Below are 13,830 nucleotides of genomic sequence, written 5' to 3'. Positions count from 1 at the left end.
AATATATAGTTAATCCCATTTAATAATTATATAAGAAAAAAATTGAAACTAATAAATCGTTGAATTTTTTTATTTTTATTTATTCAAATTCTTATCTTTGTGCCTTAAGTATGTGGTATCATAGTTGGTAAATATTATTATCTCCAATATAAGTAAAATTATTCGTTATTTTATTGATAAATCTTTTAATAATATTAATTCTATGTTGTTTTTTTGCTTAAAAATATAAAAAATAAGCAAAATAATAAAAACACTTTGGTCATTATATCATCACTTTTATTGCCTCAATTTCTAAACAGCAAAAATAAATTTATCTTTTATCTTATTAAAATAAATAACAACAGAAGAACTTCTAGGATCACCAATGACGTAACTAATTTATTCTTAAAACCCTCTCTGCTGACTATGATTACCCAATCGCATTTCATTACCAATTAGCCAACTGGTATATCGTATAAAGAAAGAAAAAAAACGATCACATAAGCCTGATACCAGATGCGCTCATGTAGTATTGGTCAAGTTAAGAACATACCGAGTGTTGCAATAACTGGGGCCAAGGTGACATTCACCATCACGATTTTTATTATTATGATTTATAGTCTTCATGATTGAAATATCTAATGTTGTTTCTTATTTTGTTACAGATGAAACTATCAAGACAACCCTACAGCTAGTCACACAGTTCCAAAGAAGGATATTTTAAGAAAAAAAACCTTTCCGAATATTTACTGATTTAAAACTAAATTGTTGCTAAAACTGAATAATTGCTAAAAATATTCCACACTAACAATGAAGTGCTGGAACGTGTTTTAACAAAACAAGAATAATTCAGATCATACAACAAAAAGTGAAATCTTTGGCTGTGATTTTCGGTAATATTTACATTAACGTTCGGATAGTTTTAGTGACTTTCGAATATTTAATTGATTGTAAATACAGTCGCGGTTCGGACTTATTTAGTGCCATATTCGAATAACCTCATACGGGATTCAAGATGTTGAACTGTACGGATCTGGAATGCATTTTGCACCATCACCACTATTACGCTCATCTGCATCATTTGAAGCATGGAACTCATGTGGATGAAGGTAAGTCATTTTTTTGCTTTTTTGGTAGAAAACGGATTTTCAAAGTCACATATTAACAACAAATAATGATAATCTAATGAGAAAAAAAACAATTAATTTTTGGTACTCTTAGCTTCATCAAAGTAAAAATAATATTTACATATATACTATAATTATTTACATTGCAATACACTATCATAGAAGTTTGATATACTCACTTTAGATTGTAATATTTGTATTGATATCAATAGAAATTTGGCAATATTAAGGTAAATATTTCCTCACTCTTTTTATTTTTTTCAATGTCCTGCGGCAATAAGTTGTAAAATTTTGAACCCGAATAATCAATAAATCTCAAATTATAAATTCAATTATGAATAAATGAGCACCCATGATTATGGTGATTCACACTCTTATATCCTTATTATAAAATAGCTCTGTGTAGTGTCTTGTTGTGTTGTGTTTTGTTTTGTGTTTGAAATGTTTTTTTTTTAATTGTAACTTTCAATATGTAATTTCGAACCATCTGCAGGGTACTTTTTTAACTCGCACCCCGTAACGCCTTAGTAACTTTATTTTAGTTAACTTTTATTTTCTTTAATTTGTGAGCACATAACCAGTTTCTGATTTGCTTGAAGCCATCGCACAACTCTCTTCTGACAACTTATTATATTCTACTACCAAAAAGAAGTGCGGTGTCATTGGCAAATGATACTGAATGTGAATAGATTCTAATATTGTCCCTTGAGGTACTCCAATTTACACAAATGTATGATTGCTTAATTTACGAATATTGAGGTACTCATAAAGTGTCCATTTAGAATGAATAAAATCTGGAAGAAATAAAATTATTTGTTTCATATTGACAACTGTTATCTTGATTTCTAGTGGCTATACTATAATTATTGAATTCTGGGATACTCTAATGGCTTTTAGGTTTTAAAATTGGGGTATGAGTAATATTCTGTAAACACGCATTCAAATGAATAGCCAAAATATATATTGATTGCTTCACGTATGGTTGAGAAAGAAAAACAAGGGAAATTGCTTCAGAAAAATGTCCATCTCTTGATTTTTTGTGTGAAAAGCTCTTAGGGTATTCCAGATATTAATAATTATAAAATTTTAACCACAAGTACTTAAGATATTCACTTATCAGTAAGAGACAAATTATTTTATTTCTTTTAGGTACTCCTGTGAAAAAAACGTCAATATCTTGATCTTTAGTGTATGGATTTTAATAATCTTTTCAAAATGTGCTAAAAAAACCGTGAGAGTATCGTATAGCATTGACAGCTTTTAATCTTCTTCCGAAGATGCTAACATCCTTAGTGAAACACGTGTCAAGATTAAAATAAAGAGTTCTGGGATTTTTTGTATTTATGTAATTTAAATATTTTTCTTTTTTTAATTTTAAGGAATGTTAGTGTTCAAAATTTGTAGAATTAAGTGTATTTATTTTATAGAACAAATAATGGGTTCCAAATGGATACTATAACGATAATAGGAGTATTGAGTATTGTTCTCTTTTATTAAAAAAACTTTTGAAACTTGAAAAGGTTTAGCACCTTTCGTCTCTTAGCATAATGCGTACCAAGTTTTCATGAATATGATATCAAACTATGCCTTTGCCATGTCAGCCTAAGAAGTGTATTCAGGGGTGCTTGAAAGTAAATAGGACCCAATATTATCCCTTCGGGTACTTCTATTTACACTATTGAGGAATCGCTAAGAGAGCTGTATAATTTACCGTTTACGAGTACATACCTGCTCTAATCAAATAGTAATGAAAATCATTCGTTTTATTTTAAAAATATTTTATGCTTTAATTTTTAGGTCCAAATTTTCAAAAATATAACCACTTTTATTCTAGTAACGTTTCTGGTGTACTTTCTCAAATTATGAACAAAAACCATCAAATTGTTACTATAGATAATGATATCTCAGACCGAGACGGAGATATAAAAATGAAAATTTCCACTTTGGTTCCATATTCTTTCTCCATTTCGTTACTATTATTTGAATCATCTGCAAAAGAGTTTTTTTTGAAAAATAATATTTTAAAGTAATTTATTATTGAAAATGAGTTGGTAGAAAAAACCAAAACAATCGACCAGATCCAATTTCAGACTCAAAAAGCGTTAAAAAAATAAATAAACCCATGCTGGTCATCTATACAGCCTACAACTAGGTAAAAAGAATTATAATTTGAGGCAATTTAAAAATTTGGAGAAAATTGAAAAAATTAGAAAATCATAACAAAGTTCCGTTCCTCATCACTTGTAAGCACCAGTAATCTTCATTAAATAGCTGTATAGTTATCCACTGCTGGATATAGGCCTACCGCAAACAGTTCCATCTCTTTCTATCCTGCGCTGCATTCATCCAGTTCGTGTGAATGCGCTTCAGATCGTCTGATCATCTAGTGGGTGGTCTCCTTTTGATTATTTATATCATCCGTTTGTCATCATTTGATATAGCCATGTGGCCTGCCTAGTTCCATTTGAGATTCGATCTTCGATTCTTACGATAGCATCGGTAACTCCACTTCTTCTTCTCACCCCTATTTTTCAGAGAGAGGCCCAACATAGCTCTTTCAATGCTTCTTTATGTCACTCTTATTTTATTTGCAGTTTTTTTTGGTTAGAGACAGTGTTTCGGCTCTATATGTTAACGCAGGATGAACACACTAGATATAGACCCATCTAGGTCAGTTTTCCAAAAGCTGTCCAGATGAGAGCTATTTTTCTGTCAAATTCCCAACATTGATTGTCTCTCTCTTGTCTATACTTGATCAATATTCAAGCCTTTTACTTTCAAATTGTTACTTATGACGAAATCTGTCGTAAAATTGGTCTTGCTGGTGTTGATATTCAGCAAGACCGATCTTTAAGCATCTTGTGCTTCATTGAATTTTTCTACAATTAATACCCGGTTATCAACGAATCGAAGATGGTTCAGCTACTCACCATTGATGTTTATATCAAAGTGTTTGATCTTTGTAACATGTATTCCAAAAGGTTAGTGAATAATTTGATACAAATGACAATGTGGAAGTGATTCATTTAATTGATAGAACTCACATTTTTTAGTTGGCCTTTTGGTAATGATTTTTATGAATAGTTTGTAAATCTGTGAAAGTAAGCTGATTGGCTTAGAGTTTTGTATTACGACTATATCACCTTTCTTATGCAGAGGGTCTTATCCCATTCTCAGGCAAGCATTATATAAAATTACATTGATATTACTTAATCTAATGGTAGTGTGCACGTCTTGTAAGTTTGCTGACTTTAAGAATGTAAATTTTTGGAAACTGGTGATCAGGTTTAATAAGGCCTTTAGGGTGAACACAGTTTACCAATTAATCATTAATCGTAATATAAGTTCAAGACTGATAAAATTTGTGTTTTTTTGTAAAAAGTAAGTCCTTTAAAGAAAAAAGTAGATGAAGGTATTCTATTTTGGGTTTTTTATGTTTGTGTTGCCCTCCTATACTGTGCCCTCTCGTTTTCTTGTAGAGATTACCATGGCATTCTCTTATAATTTGCAGCATTTTATGTTTATTAGTCATGTCTTACTGCAATCTTGCATTTTTGTCTTTCACATTCGGATTACTTTTTTCTCGTTACTTTCATTCCCTTGTTATCCTCTATTACCTTAATTTTTTCTTCAGTGTTATGTAGCCTCACATAATTTAGAATTTTTTTTGGATATCTGTTTGTTAATTTCCCTTTTTTCTTCTCATTTTTTCTTCATCGTGTAACTCAGCTTTTCTATTTTCTCAGTTCTAGCTAAATTCTATTTATTTTTGCTTCCTTCATTGCTGCTGTTACTTATCTATTTGTCTCCCCGATGTTACATCATCGTTTTTTATTATTGCATAGGAAGTACATTTTGCAGTTGTGCGTAATGACCTATATTATGCGCTATCCATGACCTCCCGCATGCTAGCTTTGACCCTATTAATATTTTTGCTCTAACTTCTTTCTGTGATCATTATCTATAGAGAAATTATTAAGAACAAGCAACAATGCCTTAAAAAAATCTAGTCAATTCAAATACTAATTAAAGAAAATCCTACAAACATGTTTTTTTTTTTATTTCAACTTATCGTGTAATTTCACAGCAATTAGGTACCATTACATGCATTTAATTCAGCGTCATGAAATTTTTATTAAAATTAATTTTATCTGCTACATGCAAAAAAAATCAGTTCATTCATTGCATTAAAACCCGAAATAGAATAAAAATTATACTAATAATTTTGCTCATTCTTAACCCAAGCCGATAACCTCTGAGACTCGTTACAAAATGACCAATAAATACAACGTTAGCTTAACTATGGCTGCGGCATATTAACAAATAAACTGTTCGGTGTAACATATATTTTGCAATCGAATGTATCTGCATATGTTTAATTTTTTTTTACGTCAGACCGGTTCTAAGAAACACCGATTAATTACTAATTTTTCGATAGGATTTATCAGCACCAACAATTTTTTCTTAATTAAACGTCAAGTCATTAAGTAGATATAGTTGCATGATTAAGACGTTTTATCTAATTCTTGACAGTTCTTGGTTTCAACGGTTGGGTTAAGTAAAAGTAGCAAATCATCATCTCCCAAATTCGATAGTCCCAAAAAGAGAAACAAGAATGCACCGAAGTGAAAGCACCACCATACTATTTATTTTTATGTAAAGTAATGGATATAAGTGAAATGCCAAATGTGTATCTAAAACGGATGACCAAGTGGAGAAACCAGCATTTATTATAAATTTTAATTGAGACTCGTTGGATTGTGATTTTTTTCTTCGTCGTACAAACACGAAGGTGATTTGCAGTCTCGTATATTGCTCATTTGGTGTTGTGTTAAAATGGCTTTATTGCATTTTTTTCGTTAAACTGATTGTAATTGATCTGCTTTTGGTATTAGATCTTGTTTGGTATTGAAGTGTGTTGTGGGCGCGCCCAGATAGAAAACCAGTTTTGATTAACCTATTTATATGACATTTTAAAAATCGTTTTTGTATGACAGGTGATAATATTGAAATAGTTTTTTTTTATTAAACCTTTATTGGAATACCATGGAAAGATAAGTAATTCGACATAAGTTGCACAGAATCGAGAAGCATAAAGAAGGACATATATATTTAAAATATTGTTAAAGAAAAAGAAGATTTTATTCGATTAATATTACAACAGCAATGAAAGAATGATCTCCTTGAAAGTCAAATAAAGAAGATTTTTGTTCATTTTTAAAAGCGGTATATGTTTAGAGTCAATTATTCAGGTGGCAGCACCTATATTCCAAATTTTCTCATGCCATTAAAAAAGAAGAAGTAGATCGTCATCTACAATTTTGAATATTATGAAAGATTGATATACCGTGCAATAACTATGCTATTTAATAAAAACCTTTTCGCTAGTTTAAATAGCAGCTCTTAAAAGTCAAGATTTCTTGAAAAATATTATTAAGTTTACCAGAATTACGTAGATATAGGTTAAACCCCATAAGTTCTAATAAAGACCATTCGATCAGCAAGTTCTTTAGAGGAACGATGAGGATTGTACAAGCGATGATTTTTTAAGATAATTTTAACTTTTTACTATACATCCACTTGGTTCCAATCTATGAAATAATCCTGGACCAAAATAGGCAATTTTTTTTTGCTGTTCATAAGTTATTACCTATAATTTCTTGCCAAAAATGTATATTTGCTTACACCTTTACAAATTAAATAAATCTTACTATAAATTTAGCAAGTTAACTTAAAATTTATTTTTTGTGATTAATAAAATTTTTAGAAGTATTTAATTTATCAGCAATAAAAAAAATCTTTCGTCATTTAACTCACTTCATTTAACTCAAAGTGGTTTACAGCCTAATTGAAAAAATATATCTTGAGATTTCATTGGTAATATTGAGTTTGACATCTACCGAAAATTTGGAGTTTTAGTGGATCTGATCAGCCACGCACAGTAGGTTGGTTTTATAATGGTCTAAGAGATGGGACCAAGCCGCTGGTTTAATTAATTCGAATTTGAAAAAAAAATAATTTTTTGTGGAAACAGTCCATACGGGAAATGAAAGATCCCAAACTTTGGAGGTCGATATCTCGGCTTCTATAAGCACTATCGGGAAAATTCTAACGGTTTTGACTTAGTTTTCTCCTTCTGAATGTAACGAGATCATCCGCAAGATCGTAGCTCTCTTATTAGCCGCATTTCTAGGGCCAATTTTTTGCTCAAAAACAAAGTCAGAAAATGAATTTTTCCCAATTTTCAAAGTGCTCTCATTCCCTTAGATATTGTCGAATCCCGTTAAAATCTGGTTTCCGTGATGTAAGTGCTTGGACCAAGCCGCTGGTATAGATAGTTCAAATTCGAAAAAAATACCCTTAAAATGAAAAATCCCAAACTTTTGAGGTCGATATCTCGGCTTTTATAAACTTTATCAAGAAAGTTCCAACGGTTTTGACATTGTTTCGTCCTTCTGAACACCAGATTATTCAAAGGTAATATCATCCGAGAGCTCGCATTTTTAGGACTCATTTTTGGGCTCAAAAAATGACTCTTCCCAATTTTTAAAGTGCTCTCGTTCTCTCGGTCTAATGATCTAAGAGAAAATCTGAATTGGTAGGTATCAGAAAGTGCATGTGCATGGATTGTTGTCTGCGGAGGCACTTTTAGATAGTAGGATACCTTTTTCTGCAGTATTTGCCTTAAAGAGTCTAGTGGGATGTATATCTCAGGAAACCTTCACAACTGCTTTATTTGCTATTTTACACAGTAAAATGATCTACGCTATTTCAGCACGAGGTCGTTCATCACATTCGACCCGCATTTTTGGGATGTAGAGAGAACCATGAGGTTCATTTCGGGTTTGAGTTATATAGAAGATTACAGAATTGTTTTTACACAGTGGAATATATTATCTTTTCCTTGTAAATAAATCCTGGAATACCTCTTGTATATAAAAAATAATATGGAAAAATATAAAACTTATCAGAAAGTCCATAATCACAACACGAGGGGAAGGTTCAAACTAGTTAAACCCTATAGCATACTGGAGAAGTGCCAGTGTAGACCTAATTTTCTGGGTGTCAGACTTTTTTAACAAATTACCTTCACTGGTTAAGGTAACTATTTCAAAAAGAGAGTAAAATCATTTTTATATAAAAAGGCATTTTATAGTACCTCAGAATTTCATAAACATAGAGTCTTAGATTGAAGTATTAGTAAAATTTTTATTTATGTATTAATTTTTTAATGTTTGTATCAATTTTCGCCTTTGTGTATATGCTTGTACATTTTAACATGTAATATATTTTTGTATTTTTAAGTTTAAAAGAAAAATAGTCAGAAACTCTTTTATAGGTTAGGGTCTAATTTACAGTTATAATTTCTAAGAAAATTTTATATAGGGTAAAAATTTAAAAATTTGAAATGGCCATATATTGGGAACGAAAAACTTAAGAAAAAAACGCCAAAAACTGTTTTTATTAAACGAAGGGGGAACAAAAACAAGCATATTAACTCACCCTTATCTGCAACCTCTGCAAATCTTAAATAGGAGGGGGGAGTCGAGTGCTACGTCATCTGGAAGCTCCTAAAAAATGATACCATAGAAAGACACAATTCGGAAAATTCTTTTCTATCAAGAAAAACAATAAATAAAAAACGCAACTTTTAAATTCTTCACCTATATTTACAAATGTTTCTATGCTGGAGTTGCTCTGTGACTTAGGTTGCGTCCACCACAGATTTTAGATGACTCTACAAAAAGTCAAGTCAAGAGGTGTTAGGTCCGGGGATCTAGGTGGCCATTCAATAGGAGCAGATTAGGATAATGATCATCCAACCATCGTCTAACGTTTACTCTACCCTAATCGACAACTTTGCTATGTAAGAGAGTTTAATATAGCAACAACTGAGACATTTAAGTATAAGCTCCTAAATTACAATATTTTTGAAAAACGAAAATTTTAATTTTCAAGTTTGGTTCTCAGATAAATATAAAAATATGACATAATAAATCGTAAGTAATTTTTAACGATCCAGATCTTATAATTTTAATTGCGTTTTACTAAGCAATTATCTGAATCAATAGAAATCAATTAAATCCAGACCATATCTTATAATTTACGGTTTTTCACATTATTAATTATACACTAAATATCTGATATACCATAATCTCAACGATATATGTGAAATTCTCTTATTTACTTCCGATACAAAACTTTATGAATTTATTACGAAATATTACAAATAATATAACGCGTTGTTATTACTGCTAAAATATCACTGAAAATAATAAATAATTATTTAGTTGACGCAATTATCATGTTTTGGTATTAGAAAATGTTAAGAGCCAGACGGCGAGAGTTTTTTTCCTTTGTTTATTATAATTATTTTAAAGGGCATCAGACAGACCGGATGTTGGTTTAGTAAAAGTATGTTCTAAGAAAATATTTCTAGGATATTTGTCGTCGTAAGTTTGTTTGACAAATGTTAATATTTATGAGTTAGACTATCTGGAATTATAAATTTAATCCTTGACTCAATTGCCTAAAACTAAAAAAATTGTTTATGTCTCAATTGCCTGGAATAATCAAACAACTAGACTATTTAAAATTGAAAATTTAATCAATGACTCAGTTGGCTTGAATTAAAAATTCTCTGTAACTTAATTGCCCTGGAATTGAGTTAATTAAGTAGATGCTCTGAGAAGCTGCATTTTGTCAAATATCTTACTTGTTATTCGTTATATTAGATATTTTTGAAGAGCAGCGTAAAAAAGACGACTAAGAAAATGGTAATAACAAAGAACCAAACATAAATTTACTAGATCGATAAATAGAAAGAGTTCAAAAATATAAATTCCTGGGCATCTGGATGACAGAAAATAATGGCCAAATAACAGAAATAAGGAATAGAATAAAAAAAGCAAGAAATGCCTTGGTAAAACTGAAAACAATCCAGAAGAAACATTCCAGAGACCTCACAATAGAATTAAGAGTGAGAACATTAAGCTGCTATGTATTTTCAATACTATATTATAGACTGAAAGGCTGGACACTTAAACAAGAACACATAAACAAACTGCAGTTGTTTGAAATGTGGCGTTATAGAAGGATGCTCAGGTTATCTGAAATATCTTGGAAGCTAAATCTTGAAAGTTAGAAGCTGACTGTTGACTCGTTGATCTAAGACGTGAGATTTTGCCAAACCCTTTGATCTTTAATTCATCAGTATTTGGTCTTATTCTTCAAAAATGTTTTAAAGCATTTTTGCGAGAAAAATTCTACTACATTATTTTCTTAAAAATCTTGACAAAAATATAACTTGTCACTTAGGCACATCAAGAATAAAGTTTTAAAAAATAAACCAACTACTGAAGGTTAAGCCTGGACATCGTATTCAAGTGGCAAATAAGGATACCTTCAATTATTCTCAATTGTCTAAGCAATCTTCTTATAAACTTTACGTCCATGTGACTCGCACGGTGATATTCAATTGTTTCGATGACAGCGCGGTGAAATTTCAAAAGAGCACCGAACGCCCCCGATTTATCGCAATTTCACTGCATGCTATGGGTTTAACTATATACGTTTCTAGTTTTAAAGATGAACTATTGATGTTGTTATTAATATACGACTTAGATCCGGATAATTTGCTGGCCAATCACTAATCAACTAAGAAACATATGATCTAGCACCTAATGTGTTTCAATGTTTTTGTTGAACACCTTGTATATATGAACGGTGGTCAATTAAAATGCACAAAAGTAAATCGTTGGACCTCAACTGAACGTCCTTCTGTCAACTTAATCGGTAGTTAAGCTTAAACGTATGCAAAAGGTAAAAAATGTATCAAGGCTATTTACACGTTCAACAATTTTCGACAAATGGAGTTAATCATTATAATTATATAAACGAGATCGATAGAATGAAACTAATTACCCATTCTCTCGGTCTAGTGGTGTCTTTAGTAGTAAAAATGCCAAAAAAACTACGAATATAGCACAAATTTCTCTTTGTAGAGCTATCAACAATAATAATATGAGCGTTGATAAGCTTTAAAAGGAACTCATTCATTAATATCGGACATCATCAGACTCTGTTTTGGATGGAATACGTATAACCTTTTAAATTTTGAGAATTTAACTACCGACTGTTTAACTTGTTCATTCATTTACGAATAAGCATAAATTTCTTATGCGGTATTTCCAACAGGCCGATAATCTCCAAAGTTTCAAATAATTTTTTTGTTATCAGTGCCTATAAGTAAACTTGTCAACTCAAAAAAATTTTCAAAATTAACAGAAATTTATACAAAATGCGACTAAAGTATTTATTTATGTGCATAAAATTTGCGTTAAAAAATAGTGCGACGTTGACAACATGTCGGTAATTTCCAATGTTTTAAATACTTTCTTTCTAAAAATACATATTTTTTACAAAAACAGCAGATATCGCTTCGCATTTATGATTTAAATGGAATTCATAACCCACTTATGATAAATTAATTTTTAAGCGATTCTTTAGAAACTAAATAATGGTTGTTTTTGTTGTTAAACTTTATTATCATTTCGAATATATCAGAATACATAATAACAAACCATCAACTATTGATAGTAAATGGAAAATTCTATATTTAGGTGCTGAAATAGTGATAAGTTAGCCATTGAAGAAACACTTTTCATTGATAATACATTCTTGATTAAAAACCTTTTTTTTAACAATAAGTAAGTTACAGTGAAAGTGTACAAACAAAAATAATAAACAGGTTTACAATGCAGTAAAGCTTTCAGCATTTTTTTCTCTCTCTTCAAAACACAAGATTAGCAGATTGTTGCATCCGTTCAACGAATTAAAGGATATAGAGTAGACTTTTAACTTTTTTAAATTAAAGACCTTAAAATTGGGGTATCATTTGACCACCCTATTTCCCATTTCTATCATTCATCGATATGTACAAATGACAATAATTCTGTAAATAAATTATTTTTATGTAAAATAGAAGAGATTTAGCAAAATCTATGATGATATTAACTCAAAGTTTTGTCCAACAGGAAACATATCCTAACAATATGCAATTATTGAATATATCCAACTTACTCATTGCTGCAATATAAAACTGATAGTAGGTAATACATTACATACTTAAACAACTAACAATCTAATTCTATCTAAAAAAACAGATTTATTTATTCAAAGTCATGCCAAACAGAATAACATCCATCCGTAACTGAACTATTTCTTGGCCACATTGGTGCCATAGGTGTCAAGATAAAATACACTGTATCTTCTTCTATGGATGTAGAGAACAGCGAAATCCAAAGCTGATAATCAATTTAATTATTGCATATTTTAAATAAAAACACCAACAGAGGAAAGGATAGTACATTAAACCTTGAAAACAATAACTGCTGACTAAAGCCCCTCTCAGGGTATACACAATCCAACCTAAAACTAATATATTTGTAGAATGTTCGTATGCACTGTATAATTGGAAAACCATAATAGAGAAGTATACAGTAGGAAAGATTTTACTAGGGAGTTAAACAAAATTTTTCTGCTTGAAGTATTAGAAAATAGTTCTGCTGATCTTATAATGAAGCCTAGGACCTTTAAAGAAGATCTTATGATGGTATTTATATGAGTCTTGAAGGTATGTTTTTTTATCAACACAGACCCTCAGGTCACGAACAGACTCACAATTTGGAAGTGTGGTATCATTTATTACATAACCGAAATCAATCTCATCTTTCAGCAATGAAACTGATATCTTCTTACATTCCTGAAGATTAAGTGGGAGTCTGTTAACTTCACACCATTCATGGAACCTATGAAGATTAGCATGCAGTCATGACGACTCTTATCAAGACGAAAAACCTTCATGTCATCCGCAAACAGTAAAAACTCAGTGCCGATATTCGTAGACACGTCATTGATAAAAATCAAAAACAAAAATGGAGCAAGATTACTCCCCTGGGGGGCACCACTTGAAGCAATGTAGTTAGATGATGTAAACTCATTGAACTCCACAAATTGCAATCTACTAAGTAGGATATGAAAAATTCTACTAGATGTTTTAGGAAAACCCATTTTATAATGTTTTTTTTGGAAAGAATTCCATGCTCTTATCTATCAGAGGCCTTAGCAAAATCTGTGTAGATTACATTAAGTTGGTATTTGCAATTTATAGCCTCATATGCGTTCCGCAGAAATTATGTGGCTGTTAAAAAAAACCATGCTGATTGGGTAAAATAAGATATTTAATTTAGTGATCAGATTAGAATCAGGTTGCTATAAATGCAAGTCTCAAAGACTTTAGAAAAATTGGACAATTGGAGATTGAGCGATAGTTCTCCTCCTTATTTGTCTTCGAACTTAAACACAGGGCAAATTTTTGATCTTGTTTTCAGACAATGGGAAAAGTGCTTGTGCGTAGTGACAAATTGAAAAGTATACATAAACGTTCAGCAAAAGCACAAGTACAATCACGTAGGAGAAAAGAAGGAACACTGTCAAACCCTGCAGTCTCTTTATTTTTCAATTATTATATATTATTTTAGTCATATATATCAATATTTTCAGAAGCAGATTGTAGATGGCTAAATTTAGCAGATGAAATGGAGCTGTTAAAGACGCTACCAAATAATTTTGCAAAAGCAATTATTAGAGTAGACAGACAATTGTTATTGTAGTTCAAAATATTGGGGATTCTAGATGTGTTTCTTCCTTGTTGTATAAATTT

At 30.7% G+C, this 13,830-nt stretch overlaps 1 protein-coding gene across 3 annotated transcripts in view; it reads left to right on the top strand.

The window, feature by feature from the left end:
- LOC126734538 (uncharacterized) overlaps nucleotides 1-13,830 on the top strand; it is a 303,120-nt gene that overhangs the window by 34,307 nt on the left and 254,983 nt on the right. For all 3 annotated transcript variants that reach the window (XM_050438219.1, XM_050438218.1, XM_050438217.1), the window contains exon 2: nucleotides 645-1,088. In XM_050438219.1, coding sequence (XP_050294176.1) covers nucleotides 995-1,088 — 94 coding nt within the window. In that variant the 5' untranslated portion in view covers nucleotides 645-994. The remainder of the gene's footprint in view (nucleotides 1-644; nucleotides 1,089-13,830) is intronic.

This window comes from Anthonomus grandis, chromosome 3, assembly GCF_022605725.1.
Source record: "Anthonomus grandis grandis chromosome 3, icAntGran1.3, whole genome shotgun sequence".
NCBI lineage: Eukaryota > Metazoa > Arthropoda > Insecta > Coleoptera > Curculionidae > Anthonomus > Anthonomus grandis.
The sequence above is the reverse complement of the archived record's forward strand: the minus strand, read 5'-3'. Positions and strand labels throughout refer to the sequence as shown.